The sequence below is a fragment of the Panthera uncia genome, unplaced genomic scaffold (genome assembly GCF_023721935.1).
Source record: "Panthera uncia isolate 11264 unplaced genomic scaffold, Puncia_PCG_1.0 HiC_scaffold_295, whole genome shotgun sequence".
In the NCBI taxonomy this organism is placed as follows: domain Eukaryota; kingdom Metazoa; phylum Chordata; class Mammalia; order Carnivora; family Felidae; genus Panthera; species Panthera uncia.
The window spans coordinates 25,646-46,199 of NW_026059424.1; the positions used below are offsets into that span (position 1 = coordinate 25,646).

The 20,554-nt window shown below is 35.7% G+C and overlaps 1 protein-coding gene across 1 annotated transcript in view; it reads right to left on the reverse strand.

The window, feature by feature from the left end:
• The window catches only part of LOC125917917 (son of sevenless homolog 1), a 55,332-nt gene that overhangs the window by 24,577 nt on the left and 10,201 nt on the right, over nt 1–20,554 (reverse strand). Inside the window, exons 4-7 of the mRNA XM_049623991.1 lie at nt 19,237–19,446; nt 15,321–15,464; nt 8,734–8,844; nt 8,559–8,657 (exon numbers count right to left, since the gene is read on the reverse strand). Coding sequence (XP_049479948.1) covers nt 8,559–8,657; nt 8,734–8,844; nt 15,321–15,464; nt 19,237–19,446 — 564 coding nt within the window. The remainder of the gene's footprint in view (nt 1–8,558; nt 8,658–8,733; nt 8,845–15,320; nt 15,465–19,236; nt 19,447–20,554) is intronic.

Genomic DNA, 20,554 nt, shown 5'->3' on the forward strand with positions numbered 1-20,554 from the left:
CTTCATAGCATTAGTCAAGCATCTAAAATAAATTTCAATGTAATAAATGACCTTTCTTATAGGCACTTTTGCTTAACATAGCTGACTTAAACTGGGCATTGGTGCAGAATAGTTGAAGTTAACTACCATCAAAGCGGTGGCTTATTGTTGCTACAGAAACAAAGCAGTGGCAATCAGTATGTAAATAAGACTCCACAAAGCAGCATCCTCTTTTTACCGAAGTGATGTTCAATACCATGCTTGTCATGGGTACCTATTTAATAACATTGTGCAACAGCAACAATTTAATTTTACAAATACAGTTCTGCTTAAATAGTTAAAAATGATCAAGTCTTGAGGTTAAATTGCTGTATATGAGATTATATTTAAAATAATCCACAGAATCATATTCCAAAGCACAGTGAAAACTCATTGCTCTATAGTGTTGATAAAATTTATATTCTCAAAAGAAAGGATCCACTTATACCAGTGATTACTTTTTCTTGGTCCTTTAGAAATAAGTGAAGGGGCAGAAATCAACATGGGGTACTGCGTGTCCAAAGGAAACCCTGGGAAGTTTCCAGGGTTTAAATGGGTTTAAATTTAAGAAGCTGTGAACTGGAAAAGGAGACAAAACTGAAGATTGTTTACATACAAAAAATAAAGTGTTACACCTGATGCATTTTATAGGAGTCCAACTAATTCACAAACATGTAATGGTTTCCTTTGGTTAAAAAAAAAAAAAAAACCCTTTGAACTCATGTTTTTATTTCTAGAAATTACTTTTTCCAACACTAGATTATTTAAAATGAAGGAATTGCCATTACTTGATGGCAGAGGCAGGCAAGACCCAGGATTTCTGACCCTGAGTTCAAGGGCTTTTCAATATACTAACCAAAACACCAAAATAAGTTTGAAATACCTATTTAGAAAATATTCACCAAATAAGATCTAGCCCATTCAGATAGGTAAACTGCATGCAGTGCACAGGATGGCAAAATATAGAATCAAGAAAAATGTAATTATCTACGGTTTGGGACATAAAATAAAGATCTGTCTTTGTCTTAAATGTTGCGTGTATATAGAGAGTTTATTACAGAATGGGAAAACACAAGCAAAGATGAGGATCACATTTTGATTGTGGAGTGGTTACTTGTATACTCTTTGATGAGACGCTAAGAACAGATTACAAAGTGGAAAATATATGGTCAAACAGTAAATTTAATTTACTAGTCCTGTTAACAAATGTATGGAATATTATCCAAATTATCCAGAAACCAACTAATTAAACCACTGCTCCCGACTCTTTGCTATGCTTTAACCTAAATATCCCTTTAAAGGCTGAGCAAAGAAAGGCAATGACCCTCAACTATTCTTTTATAGTAGCAGCACAACTAAAAGCTATGGGTGAAAAAGATGAAATTCTTAACTAAAATGAGATTTAGAGATTATCTTCAGCTTTAAATTGCTCATATTACTTGTTAAGTCAGAAAGTACATTTCAGGATGCCTGGGTGGCTTATTTGGTTAAGCGTCTGACCCTTGGTTTCAGCTCAGATCATGATCTCACAGCTCGGGACTTCGAGCCCCATGTTGGGCTCTGCACCAAAAGCATGGAGCCTGCTTGGGATTTCTCTCTCCCTCTCTCTCTGCTCTTCCCTTGGCTTGTTCTCTCTCTCAAAAATAAATAAATAAACATTAAAAAAATCTTAAAAAATATATTTTTTTAAATTTAAACTTTTTTGTTTTTAATTTTATTTATATTTGAGAGACAGAGTGCGAGTGGGGCAGGGGCAGAGAGAGAGGGAGACACAGAATCTGAAGCAGGCTCCAGGCTCTGAGCTGTCAGCACAGAGCCCGATGTGGGGCTTGAACCCACAAACCACGAGATCATGACCTGAGCCGAAGTCAGACGCTTAACCAAATGCACCACCCAGGCACCCCAAGAAAGTACATTTCATAACCAGTTCCCTCCTTTCCCCTCAAAGTTATTTTTTAAGTTAGTGATTTCATATATGCAAATAACTCTATTATAATATATGAAATTTCAACCAGGAAGTGATGTTAATGATATTAACAAAATGTAATCTTCTTTTACTTAATCAGCCTAAAGAAACCCTCATTTTCCCCCAAGACAAGTGAGCAGATGACCATTACCAAAGCTGCATATAATACATGGAATAAACAGTATAAATTTATGGCATAAATGTATACTTCTTCTACAGTTGTAAGTTAAATAAGTAATATCTTTATAAAATTAGCCAGTGGTTGAAAATATAAAAATGAAATCTTAAAATATAAATTATAACATGACTTATAATTCACTATTAGGAAATAAAAGCAATATTCTCAAAGATGTTTCAGGAAAGTCACAAATTTTATTGAGATAATTAAGTAGATGTCTTTTTGTCTTTTAGAAACTAGAACATTAATAGTAGCTGAGTGGAAAAAAAACCTCAAAAGGGCAGATCAACAAGGCAAAGCCAATCAGGTCCCAACTGGAATTAATTTAGCAAATATTTAATTAACCATCCATATTTATAGCAATGAAAATATGATGGTGAGCAAGCCCATTTGGTCCCTACTGTTAGCTTAAAGCATGGAAGAGAAGAGAAATGAATGACAAAGTGTTATGTAATGGGGGAAATATAGCCTTCTGGAAATACACAGCAGGAAGAAGGGTTCCAGAAGGAAATGACTATAGGAACTGAAGAATAAGAATGGGGAAACATTGGTAAAAGAATTTAAAATAGGCAGATGAAATAATATGTGTGATTGAGAGATTTTTAGGGACCAGGACTGAGAGAAACTAGCTGAAGAGTAGAGCCTGGTGGGTGGGAAGAAAAGAAGTTGGAGAGAAGTGATGGGTCAACCTCAGGCTTTATTAGGAACTTGGACATTAACCTGCGGCAATGGGGAGCCATTAAGGGTTTTAAGCTAGTGACTAACATGATCAAATTTGCAATTTAGAAGGATGACTTTGGTTTACTTAGCTCCTCAAGAGCAGATTGTGTAGGGAAGGGAGATGGAAAAGGCAAAACTAAAGGGAGACTTTCAATAATAGAGATAAGATGATCATGGCCTTCAGAGTATTGAGAGGAAACGAAAAGATGAATCTAAAAGAAGATCCTTTTCAAGAACGAAAAGGACTTACTTGGTGACTAAATGGATGTGACAGAAAGAATGAGAGAGAAGAGTTGAAGACTCTTGGGTTTTTGTTTTTTTTTAATTTTTATTTATTTTCGAGAGAGACAGACACAAAGTATGAGTGGGGGAGGGGCAGAGGGAGAGGGAGACACAGAATCTGAAGCAGGCTCCAGGCTCTGAGCTGTCAGCACAGAGCCTGCGCGGGGTTTGAACTCACGAACTGTGAGATCATGACCTGAGCCAAAGTCAGACGCTTAACTGACTGAACCGCCCCAAGGTGGCTTAACTGACTGAAGCCCCAAGGACTCTCAGGTTTCTATTGAGCAGCAAGATGGATAGTGGGGGCTGCTCATGAGAGAGTGAGCACAGAAAGAGTACTTTTGCTAGAAAAGATAGTGAGTTTTGAAGAAAGTGAATTTGACGTGCTTACATAATAAACAAGCAAAGTTGTTCAATAAACAGTTGGATAATAAACAGCCTACATTTCCACGTTCCCCCTTTTTTTTTTAATGTTTATTTATTTTGAGAGAGAGAGAGAGAGAGAGAGAGCGCACAAGTAAGCACATGCCCGTGGGAGAAGGGGCAGAGAGAGAGAGAAAGAGAGAAAGAGAATCCCAAGCAGAGTGCACTGTCAGGGCAGAGCCCAATGCGGGGCTTTATTTCAGGAACGTGAGATGATGACTCGAGCCGAAATCAAGAGTCAGACATTTAACTGACTGAGCCACCGAGGCGTCCCTCTACATTTCCCTTTTTATACCCCTCTCTTCATTGAATCCTTTTAATTCTAATGAGAACTGCATAAGTTCCTAATTTTTTTCATGTTGCCATAATCAACGTTTGGTGTGGCAGTTTATTACCTAATAGCAAAGGGGTCACTGCTTTATCCAGAGCAATTTCATGAGTAAATGATGGGATTGGGGGTGGGAGGAGGTGAAAGGAGTGATGGGTTTCAGGACATGCTACCCCCCCAAATAGCACCTTGACATATTAAATATTTTAAGTCGAAGGGGTTTTAGAAAACAGATCAATGACCTTCTTGCTTCTGTTTTCTTAAGTTCCTTCACCTTAAATATTCAGTGCGCCAATGCTCCTGTATCATGTAAAAGTGACATCAAATAAACTTGTATGAATAAATAAAGTTGTATGCTTTTTCTCCTGTTAGTCTTTGTCAGTTTACTTTTCAGACCCAGTAAGTGGGTTGAAGAAAAATTTCCTTCCCTACAGGTCCTTGGAGCTGAATTTGTTCTTTTTTTTTTTTCAGTACATTTTAATGGAGAACACTTGGCATGGAAATTATGTCTCAATAAAGCTGTTTTTTATTTATTTTTGCTGTTTTTTTTAAAGTAATACTTTAACACTTTTAGCAGATGCTAAATATGTGCTCTTCAGCTTTCTGTATACCTATCAGAGTATCTTCCTTCTATAAAAAGACTAATAGTTTTAGCAGATTGAAGCTAAGTTCAATTTCTAGTCTGAAACATGCAGTAATAAAAGAAATTACAGAGGCGCATGGGTGGCTCAGTTGGTTTGGCGGCCGACTTTGCCTCGGGTCATGATCTTATTATGGCTTGTGAGATTGAGCCCCACATCAGGCTCTGTGCTGACAGCTCAAGCGTGGAACTAGCTTCAGATTCTGTGTTTCCCTCTCTCTCTGTCCCTCCCCCCTCTCAAAAATAAACATTAAAAAAAATTAAAACAACAAAAAAACTGTGTTTATTCCCCAAATTATACACAGCTCAGGCAGCAGAAAACTGAAGCCTTACTGGTTTCACATGCCAGGGGATAACGTTTAAAGCTGAGAGAATGGCTGGAAATTAAGGACGAAATCTCCAAGTATAAGGGAACCACAGAGACTGTGCCCACAAATCTGAACATCATCTCTGCCCACACACTTATCTGACTACCAAATCATACATGTGTAGGGAAGATCCAAGAGAATCAGGCTAAAAAAGCATCATATGGAAATCCTAGAAAGTAAACAGAGATATCAGCTGCTGTATAACACAGAAGAGACAAATTTGCAGCTGAGTCCAGGAAAGTTAACTGTCTACTAGCGTAAAAAACCAACAATCCAAAAACAAGAATCCCACAATCCTCAACACTATAGAATCCAGAGTTGTTAACTAACAAACAACAGGAAAATATAACTCATGTTCAAGGAAAAAAAGTCAGTTAATAGAAACTGACACCAAGTGGACCCAGATGTTGGATTTAAGAAAGGCTTCAAAGTGGCTTTTCTGATCATGTTCAAAGAATTAAAGGAAAACATGGTCTTACTGAATGGACAGATAGAGAGTCTGTGGAAACTGTAAAACAAAATCCAAATGGAAATTCAAGAGTAAGCAAGATACTAACAGTTCTATTGATAGATCAATAAAAATTACTAATTTGAAGAACAAAGAATAAGATTTAAGAAAAACGAACAATCTTATAGATCTGTGGGACAACATAAAGTGGTTCAACATATATGTAACTAGAGTTCCAGAAGGAGAGGAAATTAAAGAAAAATGGCAGAAAATGCAAGAATAATGTAAAAGCAAGTTAAAATCTGAAGGATGGAAAGGAGTCTGAAACTTTAAACAGGATATCAACCCTAAAAAAATGTTAGGATAGCTCATTTATAAAAATAAAACACCTTTCAAAACTATTCTTATCAAAGAGAAAATTACCAAAATTATAAACGCACCTCACAGCAGTTTGATTGATTTAAAATTTAAAACTGGAATAGTACAATAGCCAGCTGTTAATTGTGTTTTTACTACAATGGCTCCTGAATTACACTATCCTATGCTTAACTTTAGACATTTAACATCTGTAGTCAGCCATAATACCATTTAGCTCACTGCTTTGAACCCATGGTTTCTGGATAAGAATGTCTAAATTTAGAAATCTAGTTTAAGGGAATGGAAGCTAGATAGACCTCTGTTGTGCTTATTTTTATGATAGAAGCTGTTTTCTAAATCTTCTCTTATTGCTCGTATTAGGACATCAGCTCAGGGGCGCCTGGGTGGCTCAGTCAGTTAAGCGTCCGACTTTGGCTCAGGTCATGATCTCACAGTCCATGAGTTCAAGCCCTGCATCAGGCTCTGTGCCGACAGCTCAGAGCCTGGAGCCTGCTTTGGATTCTGCGTCTCCCTCTGTCTCTGTCCATCCCCTGCTCATGCTCTGTCTCTCTCTCTCAAAAATAAATAAACATTAAAAAAATTTAAAAAAAGAAAGACATCAGCTTATAGGCAGTATAAAAAATGGTCTGATGGGGTACCTGGATGGCTCAGTCGGTTAAGCATCAGACTTTTGATTTTGCCTCAGGTCATGATCTTGTGGTTGTGAGATTGAGCCCCACATCGGACTCTGAGATGAGTGTGGAGCCTGCTTGGGATTCTCTCTTTTTCTGCCTCCCTCTCTGCCCTGCCCCCGCTTGTTCTCTCTCTTTCTCTCTCAAGAAATTAACATTTTAAATAAATAAATAGATAGATAGATAGTTTGAAGCATATAGCAGTTAAAATAAATGCAAAACATGAAAAAAAGAAGATAAATTATCCACAGTAGCAGACGTTTGATATTGTCCAGCTCCCAAACGTAAAGGCAGCGAACCAAAGCCATTAACAAATGTATACAAGATGTTTGCAGAAGGGGTCTGAGGAGCAGATTTCTTTACAAAGAATTTCTGGCACACTATGTGAGGGTCACTAGTGAGTGTTTAAAGTGTATGATGTAGCACAATTTATATTTGCCTTTTCCAATTTGTTTTGTGTAGCATTAAAAAAAAAACAGACTATTTGGGGAGGATAAATAATCTCTTAATTTTAACATTTCTCAGTTAAAAAAAATTTTTTTTAACGTTTATTTATTTTTGAGACAGAGAGAGACAGAGCATGAATCAGAGAGAGGTCATGGTCAGAGAGAGGGCGACACAGAATCTGAAACAGGCTCCAGGCTCTGAGCTGTCAGCACAGAGCCCGACGTGGGGCTCGAACTCACGGACCGCGAAATCATGACCTGAGCCGAAGTGGGCCGCTTAACCGACCAAGCCACCCAGGCGCCCCACCATTTCTCAATTTTTGATCCTAAGTTTTCCACTCAACTGCACTATTCAGTTCTAAGTTTTTTTTAATTTTATTATTATTATTTTTTTAATGTTTATTTTTGAGACAGAGAGAGACAGAGCATGAATTGGGGAGGGTCAGAGAGAGAGGAAGACACAGAATCTGAAGCAGGCTCCAGGCTCTGAGCTGTCAGCACAGAGCCCAACATGGGACTCGAACTCACAGACTGTGAGATCAGGACCTGAGCCGAAGTTGGAAGCTCAACCAACTGAGCCACCCAAGTGCCCCTCAGTTCTAAGTTTTTATCTGTAATCCTTTCCCACACAATTCCTGTACTTAAGCATTTGGGGCTACAATTTTTGTAATATTTGTGATGGTAAGGGGAAAAAGGACCAATCTTCAAATTGGTCTACTACACAAAAATCCAAGGAACATTAAAAAATTTAATGTTTAACTTTAACATATAGCCAAAGTCCAACCGTGCGAGCCTTCAGATTAAAGTTGTTAGTGTTCTTATTTTCTAAAATAAAGCTTATTATCACGATAAACACTGCACTATTATAAATGAAATTACATCAACTACAATCTTATCATTCTGTTGGTCCTCAATTTAATCTTCTCTATAAATACATGGTTATTATGGTGTTGAAATTAAACTCAGACATGTTTTCCCTCAATTATTTTGCTAATCTTGTACTTTTTATTACCAATAAAACCTAAGAAAGGTGTGGAGATTTCAAGTGTTAAATTTTCTATTTTTTCATTTAAGAGAAAGCATACATGATAACCTCAAACTCAATTATGTACACTTAGTCTTATTCAGATGATTAAGTTAGTAATTTTGTATTCCTGTTGGTTTTTACCTGCCTATAGTCCATGTATATGAAAAATACTGCAGCTGTTTGCTTTTTGCTAGATTTTATGGATGCGTATATCCAAGGTTGTTTCCAAACAATTGGCCATGTAAACAAAAAGGGCACAAGATTAAAATATCTGATGATTCCTTTCAAATTCACTCCTGAAACTAGAGAAAACGCACCACTTTTTTGCAGATTCACTTACATTGCCCTTTTTTTTTTTCTTTTATAGAAAGAGGGGGAGGAGAGGGAAAGGCAGAAGGAGAGGGAGAGAAGAATCACAAGCAGGCTCCATGCCCAGTGGGGGGGCTTGATCTCATGACTGTGAGATCATGACCCGAGCAGAAATCAAGAGTCAGATAACTTAACCAACTAACCCATCCAGGCACCCCTACATTTGTTTCTTAACTAGAAAAAGAAAATAGACATAGACTAATATTCATGGGTGCTCACATAATAATTCACAAACTGGTAAAAAAAAATTGCATCATATTTGAATGTTTTATAAATAGCAGTAAGAGTTATCTTACCTTCAAAAGCTCAAAGTAATGCAGACAGTGGTAAACAGGGGCTAGAAGTAGCCTGGGTAAAACATATTGAACAGCTTCTTTGAAACCTTCGCCTATTGACTAAAAAAAAAAGTGATTAATTTTTTTTAAGATTACTTTTCAGACATCATATATCTTGATTTAAAAATTACTATACCTGTAAATAGAGTGCTGCTCCTGGCTTTGATAACTGACTAAGGAAACGATCATGAAAACCAGGCCGTAAGATATCTCGAGCATATGATTCATATGGATCAAATGCCAGTTCCTTAGAAAATAAAGAAGGTAAAACATAAATAAACTTTCTCCAAGTTAAAACATAAATAACCTACCACCAGAAATACAGACAGATGAAATTATGGGTACATCTAAGCTAGCACAATTAGGTACTTCTCTTAAAGCCTCTAAACAAAATTACATGGCTATTAATTATAATTGTTATAGGATAAGTTTAATATTCTCCAGTAAGAGAGTAAGTAAATCAGTTCTTTCTGACGAATAATGGCATTCTTGTATTTTATGATACTTCCCATCACGGATTCTAGTAGAGCATTTTCAACAAAAACAGTCATAAGAATGGGCAGACTTTTGGTTCCAGAAAACAAAGTTTAGCCTGAACAACAAAAATATAGATATCTACAATGAAGTAAAGTATATAATAAACCTTTAGAATACAGATGCCCAACATTTATTTTCTCAAGGTTATTTCTTAGTGGTAGACTTTTACTTTCACATTCTGTAAGCCAGAGGTAACAGTTTATAGCATCTAAAATTCATTGCTATGGTTTTCACAAGCAATTAAACAAGAGTTTAATCGAAACTGCCCAAAAATTCTATCATCAATCGTTAATAGACTAAACAATTTTAATGGTTAGGTTGTAATCTATTGGTTTTGATGATTCCTGAGGAACAAGAGAATAGGCGTCATGATTTTAGCAGAAGCCATCCTATGCTCTAACTTATTTATGGTTTAAGAAACTATTATGAAAACAGTACTCTAGTTTCTTGCAAGAGCTCATTTCTAGGAAGGGTAATTCTAGAAAGAGGAAGAGGACATCTAGTGGAGGAGTACAGAAAGGACTGACAGAACAAATGATGTTTGTGTTAATTACCCTTAATGTTTCTTAGATTTTTTTTTTAAGATTGAATAATGACAATATAAGATCAGAAATCAGGAGACCGGAGTTCTATTCTTTGTGAAACACAATATGGCTTATATAGTTCTAAGTCATCCTGAATTCCTTGAACTGGTTCCTAATTCATTTCCCAATTTCAACTCCTTCAACTACTTTCCCAAGTAAAAATTTCTATAATAATGTAAACTGGAAATTGCAGTCCACTGTAGGTTTTACAAGAAGGGATAGTAAGGTTTCAGCAATAACAAGGAGTCAGGTATGGACAGAGTAAATGGGAGAGAGGAATAAAAATGTGATTTGATGCTTTTATCTTGGGTCTCCTGAACTCTAGAAATTATCTTGTACAGAAGATAATGTTTGCATTCCTCCTCTTTCAATAAACTCAAATGTACTATAGAATTTTTATGACAACTATATACACAAAGGCCGTAAAGTGGCTTAAAAGCCTAACTTTAGAGTCATAGGGACTCAGATTCTAATTCTGATTGTACTACTTATTAGCTATGTGAGCTCTGATAAACAAAGCCAGTTTCTTCACTGGAAAATGTGGATAATACCTACTCTCAAGGGGTTGTTTTAGGAATTAAATGATAACATGCAAAATGCTTACAAACAGTGCACGCACATATAAAGTACTGAATAAACAGTATGCAGTATTATAATTTTACCTGGCTAATCTCAAAAGGGAAAAAAATCGCCAACTGGGAATCCAACCTCTCATCACATAGTTTTATCCTTGAGCATAAATTTGTAGAACTCTTAGCACTACTAAGAATCCTTATATAAGTTAATACATGATTTTCCTTATATCCTTATATAAGTTAATACATGATTAGTTTACTGGTTAAAATTCAATACAAGATTCACAAAACAATGATCAATATACACAATTGTATATTAATGATTAAAAATGTAGAATATTCTAAACATACAGAAAAGTACATTAGAACAACTAATGTAACTATATTCACCATTCAGCTCCAAAAATTTCAACATTTTATAATTTCAACATTTTATAATACAATAAATAATAATATAATAAAAGAAATAATAATTTCTTTAAAAAAAAAGAAAGACAGTTTAGTGGTAATTGATCCTTCTTTCACAAGCTTATCTCCTCCCCTGCTGATCCCCACAGGAAATCATTATCCTGAATTTGAATTTTATCATTTCCATGTATGTTTTTATATAATTACACATGTATCAAGAAATAATGCAATGCTTTCAAACTTTATATAAATATCGTAATGTATTTATGCTTCTGCAATTTGTACTTTATATTCAAACTTATGTCCAAGACTTATCCATTTGGATTAATGTAGTTTCTTCCACTCATTTATTCTAAATTCTTTAACATTGTATTGAATAAATATACTTTTTTTGAGATAGTTTAGATTCACATGCAATTGTAAGAAATAATATAGAAAGATCCTGTGTGCACACTACTCAGTTTCCCACAAAGGTAACATCTTCCAATAGTACAATATAGTGCAATATCACAACTTGGCCACTGACATTGATGTAGTGAAGTACAGAACATTTCCATCACCACAGGGATCTCTCATTGCCCCTTTAGAATCATACCTCACTCCCTCCCATTACCGCCCAAGTCCAAATTATGTATTTTTTTGTTTTGTAGCTCATGCTTTGGTTGTCACATCTAAGAATCCTTTGCCAAAGCCAAGGTTGTGAAGATTTAGCCATGCTCTCTTCTAAGAGTTTTATAATTTTAGCTCTTACATTAGATCTATTTTATGTTTGTATATGGTGTGAGGCACAAAGTTCAACTTCATTCTTTCATATTCTCATAACTTTATAGTGTCTTTTTGTGAATAGAAGTTTAAAAACTTTAATCTTTTATGGCTTGCACTCTCTAGGTTCTTTACGAAAACTTTTCTTTTTAAATATAGTTTTTTAATATTTATTTATTTTTGAGAGAGAGAGAGAGAGAGAGAGAGAGAGAGAGAGAGAGTGGGGGAGGGGCAGAGAGCCAGAGGGAGACACAGAATCCGAAGCAGGCTCCAGGCTCTGATTTGTCTGCACAGAACCCGATGTGGGGCTTGAACTCATGAACCATGAGATCGTGACCTGAGCTGAAGTCAGTCGCTTAACTGACTGAACCACCCAGGTGCCCCAAGAAAGCTTTTCTATCTCAAAGTCATAAATATATTCTCCTATATTCTCTTCTGAATTTTTTAAAAGTTTATTTGAGAGAGAAAGAGAAAATGTGTGTACAAGTGGGGGAGGGGCAGAGAGAGAGAATCCCAAGCAGGCTCTGTGCTGTCAGCATGGAGCCCAACGCGGGGCTTGGTCTCGTGAACTGCGAGATCACGACCTTTAGTTGAAATCAAGAATCAGACACTTAACTGACTGAGCCACCCAGGTGCCCCTCTCTTCCAAACTTTCAAAATTTGCTTTTTGTTTTTTAGATTTTTAATCTGTTGAGAACTTGGGTATGAAGTGAGCTAAGGAAGGAGTTTTTTCTTTCCATATGGATAACCAGTTTTTTTTTAAATAAACATTGATTTATTTTTGAGAGAGAGCACACACAAGCACATGCACGTGAGCAGGGGATGGGCGGGAAGAAAGGGACACACAGAATCCCAAGCAGGCTCCACACTGTCAGTGCAGAGCCTGACACAGGGCTCAAACCCACGAACCACAAGATGATGACCCGAGCTGAAATCAAGGGTCAGATGCTTAAGGGACTGTGCCACCCAGGCACCCCTGCTGAACACATGTTCTTACATTTAATGAAATCTAGCTTATCAATCTTTTCTTTTATGGTGTTGGTGTCTTGTTTTAAAAATCTTTGCTTATTCTAAGGTCATGAAGATCTCTCACATTTGCTTCCGCAAGCTTTATTATTTTAAATTTTGAACTCACTCTTGAATAAAAGTTTAGTTGGACAGAAAATTCTATTTTCCCTTAGTACTTGAAGATATTCCTCAACTGACTGTTAGCCTCTATTGTTAAAGAGAAGTCTTCTGTCATTCTAATTATAGTTCCTTTTCAAGTAGTACTCTTTTCTCTCTTACAGCTTTTAAGATTTTCTCTTTATCTTTGATCCATAGTTTCACTGTTAACGGTTTTTGACTGTAGGTTTATTTTTATTTATCCTGCCCACTATTTGGAATTCATTTTTGACCTGGGAACTCATGTCTTCATTTCTGGGAAATGCTCAGCTTTTACCCCTTCAAATTATTCTTCTCCACCATTCTTTACCTGAAACTCCTATTAGACAATATGAAAGTCTTTCAGTGTAGACTTCATTACTCTTAGCTGTTCTAAGAGGATCATATTCTAATCGTGGTTTCTGTGTGTCACATTTTCAGTGAATTCCTCAATTCCTTTTTCCAATTCATAAATTTTCTCTTTGAACCAGGTCTAGCAAATGTTGGCTACATAGTGAGTTTTTATTTATATTTAATTTCCAATATCCCTAATTATTTTTAAGTTTTTATTTGGTTTTGAGAGAGTGCACACATATGCGTGAGCAGAGGAAGGGTAGATGGGGTGGGGGTGGGGTAGAGGATGTGAAGTGGGCTCTGGGCTGACAGCAGAGAGCCTGATGTGGGGCTCAAACTCACAAACTGTGAGATCATAATCTGAGCCAAAGCCAGATGCTTAACCAACTGAGCCACCCAGACATACACCCACGTCCCTTTTTAAGTAGGCTTCACGCCCAGCACAGATCCCAAAGCAGAGCTTGAACTCATGACCCTAAGATCAAGCAAGACCTGAGCTGAGATCAAGAGTCGGACCCTTAACCGACTGAGCCACCCAGGAGCCCCTAATTGTTTCTTTTGATAGCTACCTGTTCTTATTTTCCCTCCACTTATTTTTGCTTCACAATGTCTTATTTATAAATATTTCTTCATTTATCTCTTTGAGCCTCCTAAACTTCTTTTAAAGTCTTCATATGTCTATTGCACAAAATTAATTTCATCTGGAATGATATTTTTCCTAATTGTTGATTTTGTTAGATATCACACTAAGCATTATTATTTGTCCTGTATTTTGGAATTGCGTATTAGGGATTTCTTAGGGGGAGGCTTCTAATGTTTGGTTTCCTTTTTTTCTCTCCCATCTCTTTATGATCATTCTTTCAGACCAGAACCTGTTCTGTGATTTTTGGGTCTCAGGCTCTGTAGTCACATTGGCTTAATATTGTGGGATAATTTGTTAAGTTTTAAAGTATATTTGTTATAAGGTAGTGTTTCTGTTCCCCCACCTCAAGTCTACAACTTTCTATAAAACTTTGCAGGCAGGAAATTGACAGATTTCTCTGGCATCCTCTTACAATCAGGGTCTTGAAACAAGAAATCTTGCTCACTTTCATGGAGCACATTTAATCTTCATTATCCTTAAGAGTTGAACACTCAGCTACCAGAGATCATTACCTTGAATGCCTACTCTATTTCTACTCTACTACTGATCTTATTTTTTAGTCCAGTTATGCATATTCCTTCTTTTTAAGTTTATAAAAAATATCTATTTATTTATTTTTGAGAGAGAGAGAGCACACAGTGGGGAAGAGGAGCAGAGGGGGAGGGAGGGAGAGAGAGAATCTCAAGCAGGATCCACACTCAGTGAGGAGCCCAACACGAGGCTCGATCCAATGATCCTGGGATCATGACCTGAGCTGAAACCAAGAGTCAGATACTAAACTGACTGAGGCACCTGGGCACCCCATATATATATATATTCCTTTTTTTAAAAAAAAATATACTCTATGACTTCTATGTGTTTGAAGCAAGAGTAGAGGGGCTGTTAGTGAAGCTTAAGCTATTCTGCCTGAAAATCTTAAATTTTTTATTTTACAAACTCAACTCTGTGTTTGTGGATTTTAGAGTAAGAACAAAGGAAGAGCTAAAAATTTCAGAATGACTACCAATGCGAACTTATTAGGACTAACTCATATACTGTAGCATTTGAATACCCAAGGAGAGGGTCACTATTTTTCCACCCCCACAGCATTTGAATCATCTAGGTCCTAGACCTGATTTTCCTATTCACTTCACTCCTACTATTCCAAATTGTAACGTATAGTTATCATATATTGAATAGCTTACTGTGTGAAGGTGGTTAGCTAAATATTTTAGGTAGGTTATTTTAATTTTCACAAAAATCCTGAGACCTACTATTATCTCTATTTTATATATATATATATATATATATATAAATGGAGGTTTAAAGATTTGAGATAAATTGCCCACAGTCACATACAACTAGTAAGTAGCAGAATTTAGACCAGAACACAAGTAGTCTAACCTCAGATCCAAGTTCCATGGCTTCTTCATTGACAGGGCATTCATGGACTTTTCTTAGCTTTGCTATATAAGACAGATGATTGAGTGTCAGCTGTAAATGCCTCTCCTTGGTGGGATCTCCTTTTTCATAATGGATAAGAGACTACTTTTTTGTGGGTTTCATAAGACAATAGAAACAAATGTTGACAATGACCCTATGAGGAACAGGCAATATAGCTGAGTGGTCATCAGTTAATATCTATGATTTTAGTTGGAAACATGAATTAAGACTCCAATTTTAATGCAATGTAGGGCTTTTATATGGACTTTTTTGGGTGTATAATTAAAGTACTTACCTCTGCTAAGTCTTCAAAGCAGCTTCCTACTAAGGGATGGGGACTACCTTCATCAGTCATTTCCACAGTATCTTCTATATGGCCCAGTAATTTTACACTAAGTTCATGTATATCTACTATACGACTAAATATATTTTCTACGTCCTGTCGGGAGGAAAAACATATTAATTCAGTTAGGCTATAGAATAAAAAACAAATTTTAAGCCAATAAGTCATTTTATAATCATAAAATTTAACATGACAAATACAGTGAGAAATTTTAACAACTTAGAAACGTAAGCAAAAGACAGCTCAAGAATTCTTTTTGCAAAGGTGTACAATTTGCAAATATATTTCTTTAAGGTCAGTGGTTCTCAATATATAGCACTTTTTTGAAAACTGTTATTTCCTTAAAACAGTGAGAAGACTGGCACTTTTTTACATTTTTGCAAATCTCTAATAGACTTAATAGAAGGTAGCTCGATTTTCATATATATGTATTTAATCTGTTGTGAGACATTGTTTTGGTTAAAGCATACAAAGAAAATCTAGCTTTACACAGATAGGTAGTTGGAAAAGGGAGGAATATTTTAATTGTCTACTCAAATAATTGTAGATATCCTTTTCTTTTTCAGTACAGTTTCTTTATTAAGATGTAAGTCACATGCCATAAAATTCACCCTTTTAAATTGCACTATTCAATGGTTTTCACATATTCAGAGCTGTTCAATTATCGCCAGTATAAAATTCCAGAATATCTTTGTCACCTCAAAGAGAAGGTCTATCTATGTCCATTAGCAGCATCCTCCATTCTTCTTTTCTGCCCAGGGGGTGGCCACCACTAATCTACTTTCTATCTCCCTGGATTTGCCTATTCTGGACGTTTCATATAAATGGAGTAAACACCCTTTCATGCTAGTATGCCCAAAATCAACCAATGATAGTTTCTTAAAGGTTAGTTGCAAGTGGAATCTGAAACCACATCAATTTTGTACTGTTACATCAAAATCCATCGGGCTATCTTAAATTTTGAAAGGATTCTTTACCTATGTGTGTTTTCGTAGCATTATGAATTTGGTCACTTGGAAAACAGTGGTCCATTGAATTTTGCAGATTTTCCAAATGTTAACACATTTAACTATAGAATATTAAAAGACCAAACCTATTAGTATCACCACCGATCTTGGGAGTAGATACAAATTTTCCAAAATTTTATTTCATTTGGAAGCTCAAATTTTATCACTGTCAACAAATATTGCCACGCTCCTTGAAGTGACAGGTTTGTTCGTTTTATTCCCCCATTTCATTCATTTTTGAGAAATGTCTGCCAAACACACAAGTCTAAATAACTACAGACCTGTCAGTTGTTCTTTCAGGTAAAAGTAGTGTTTCATGAAGAAAATGGCTAGTTCAGGTAGCCATTCAGTCATACGGCGCTTTCCTTCAACACAGCCACCCTACTTTGGTATGGAGCACAAGTGCTTACACAAACCTCCCAACTGCCTCAGCGCTTCTCTTACCTGGGCTTTCTCATGGGATGCCCAGCTCTTGTTCTACCAGTAGTGACAGAAAAAACCCCCATGAGTCCAGACAGTCCCCTTTTACTTCATGTCTTCATTCTATTCCTTTGTTATCTCATTTTTGTTACAAGTAGACACGATACAAGAATGCTCAATTCAACACTGGGTGACTTACGATGTTCTGTAGGTCAGATTCCTGGATGGGCTTCTGTCATGGGGTTACACACTTGAAATGTCAATGGACATTTTCTTTAAAACAGTCCACTGGTCTACCCTCCCATAAGCAGTGTATGGGAGTAACAGTTTGGTCAAACCCTTACATACAACCCTTACATACAAGATTGTCAATCTTAACTTTTAGAAAAACGTCTAGGTAATTGAAAAACAAATACTCATTTGCATTTGTTCAGTTACTTTTTTTATTTGATTATCTTTATTATTGACTATATTTTTTTGTCAAATCAACTTTGAAGTAGGATTCATATGCAATAAGATATACCTATTTTGATGTACTTTTAGATGAGATTTTATGATGTTACTCTTATAACTGTCACCACTGTCAAGATATAAAACACTTTTATTACCTTGAGAAGTTTCCTTATGCTCAATCCCCATTAATCACCTCTATTGCCCCCAGGAAACCAGCAATCTGCCTTCTGTCACTACAGATTAGAATTCTACAATATTAAACAAATGGAATCATACATAATCATATTTGTTTAGTTTCTTAGGTTACGTTTTTGAGATGCATCCATGTTGCTTATATAACTACTTCATTCCTTTTAATTCTGAGTAGTATTCCATACGTATGGACATACCACAATTTGTATATCCATTTACCTGTTGATGGATATTTGGGTTGTTTCCAGTTTGGGGCCATTACAGATAAAGCTGCTATGAACATTCACAAACAAGTTTTGTGTGGACATGTTTTCATTTCTTCTGGGTAAAAACCTAGGAGTGGAATTGCAGGCAGTATGGCTAGTTTATGTGTAATGTTACACCAACGGCCAACCTCTTTTCCTAAGTATTTGTACCAGATTACATTCTTACAAGCAACGAGGGAATTTTACATTCCCACAAGCAGTTGCTTCACACTCTTTTTGACATTTGGTAATGTCACTTTTTAATTACAGCCGTTCTAATGAGTTTGTAGTAGTATCTCATTGTGGTCTTAACTTGCATAACCCTGAGGGCTATGGATGTTGAGCATCTTTCAATGTGCTTTTTGGTCACTGGAATAGCTTCTCTTATAAAGTGTGTAAATTTTCTGCCCACTTAAAATTGTCAGGCTGTTATTCTAATTATTGAATTGTCTAAGTCCTTTATATATTATGGGTTCAAGTCTTTTATTAGATATATGTATTTCAAATAGGTTCTACCAATCCGTGGCTTACATTTTTATTTCTGAGACAGTGTCTTTAGAAGAACAAAAGTTTTTCATCTTAATGAAATCCAATTCATTAATTTTTTACTTTATGGTTCTTGATTTTTGTGTCCTAAGAAATCTTTACCTATTCTTTACTCCTTTATTTTTCAAAACAACTTTATTAAGGTAAAATTTACATACCATGTAATTTATCCATTTAAAGTCAGCAATTCAATGTCTTTTTTACTATACTTAAAGGTTTGTGCAACTCATAAACCACTCCTGTTAACTTTTAACGTTCACTCATTGCCGTAACTTGAGCCCCAGTGCCAGCTTCTGTAGTGAGCACTGCTTTTCTATCAGTCACCCATGCCTAGAGTTCTACCTTAGACAATCTATGAATGCAGCCCCCTTAGACAATCTCAACTGTTCTCAGCATTCAGCATTTTCCCAGGATTCAGTTAGGTTGGTTTGATTGCTATTGTAAGATCAGTAATCCCTTCTCTAATTTTCAATGTTATTGGCTCCCTCTCTTTGCTCCCCAAAATATTGTCGTCGCACTTCTATTATGGTAATTACCGTACTGTGTTGCAATTTAACATCAAGTTTACATTTCCATCTTGACTAGACTCAATTTGAGGTAAGGAATTGTTTCCTACTCATCTCTGAATCCTCACTGCCAAGTACTGTATGGTGCCTAACAGTTTATACAGGCAGTACTGATGAAGTATTAGTTGAATGACTCAAATGAGTCAAAATAAACAAAAAAATCTTCCACTTTAACAAGAGGCTTTATTCCTTGGAGTACATGGAAAACTGAATTCACTTGCACTTATAGTTCAGTCTAGTTTAGATTTGGTCTTTTAATTTTTGATGTTGAATTTATTGAAACTGTTGTAGCAACTCTGAGATCATAGTCACTATGAATTAAATCACACAGCTTAAAAAGTTATAACAAATTAGCAATCATAAACTACACAAATTCAAATTTAAGGGATCACGTAAAATTAACACGTACAATGATATATGTGTATACAACAATACTTACATTAGCTGAAAATAATTTTGAATTGGAGACAAAGGGCTCTCTAAAAACTTTTATAATTAAATTTAGTTCCCTTATGTACTGTCGAATTTCTGCCATAAATGCTTTTACCAAATCATAGTAAGTTTGCTCTCCTGAGGTGGAAGGCTCTTCATCGGTTAAAGATAAAATATTTATATCTTCTACATCTTGATGAAACATATCCATCAATACCTACATAGTCAGAGATACAAAAAAAGTACAGTGAAATATGAATCTGTAGTTAAAGATAAGCACCCTAAGTTGCTCTTTGAATACAGTTCATAAGTGATAAAAAGCAGAAACACAATAATCTCTTCTTGGCTATATTGCCACTGCTTCCTGCATATTTTCTCTACAAACAGAATTCTACATCTAATATCACAAACTGCCTCCTCCAAGCTCTCTGTTAATACTGCTACCTGTCCGTCTCTCTTGTTAACCTATTAGTTCAAATTTGTTCCCAAATCTTGTCTTAGACTTCCCTTAGTTTCCTCTGTTTCATACCCTTGTCATCACCACCTCATTCCAGGGCCTCACTGCCCTGTATCTGAATAATTCACAGTCTGCTAACTGGCCTCCTTGACTACGTTTGTTGGAAACTGATCAAAACTAGTCCTGCTTCTTCCAAGAAGCCTATTATTATTCTCTTACTAAATCTCACCTTTCCCCTTCTATAAATTTTGACATCATTATCTCTACAACATGATGAAATATTTTATCTTGTATTACTCTGTGCTTGTTTCACAAATGTAAATTTCCCTTCATCAACTCCGCAGCCTTGTTTTATACTTCTTTTGCATCTCCTCTCTGTGTAAGCTCATAGTATGTACTAAAAAATATTTTACTTATCTGATTTAAAAGGTAACAAATATTTTATATTCATTGAAAAATATTTTAAAAACCAAATAGTTATTCATTTAAAAATGTCAATACATTTGAGACCCTTCCTCAGATCAGGTGATTTTTACTCTATATGTTCACATTCTAAAAGAAAAAATAAACACTAGAACATAATTAAGTGGATTTAGTAATCAGAGAGAATAGTCCAAATCAATAAGAGTATAGTGAGGAAAAAATGGAACAAAATGCTCATCCGAAAATATTTTCTTTTCTGAAAAGTCATTTTCATAAAATGAAAATATTGAGGCAATCTAGAGTAATAACTAAGAGCTTTATAATGAGATCTAGAGTTTGAGTCCAGGTTTTGAAACTTCTTAGTAAGTTCTGGGTCAATTTCTGTATCTCTCTAAACTTCAGTTTCCCTTTTATAAAGAGCACCTACCTTACAGGGGTACCACAA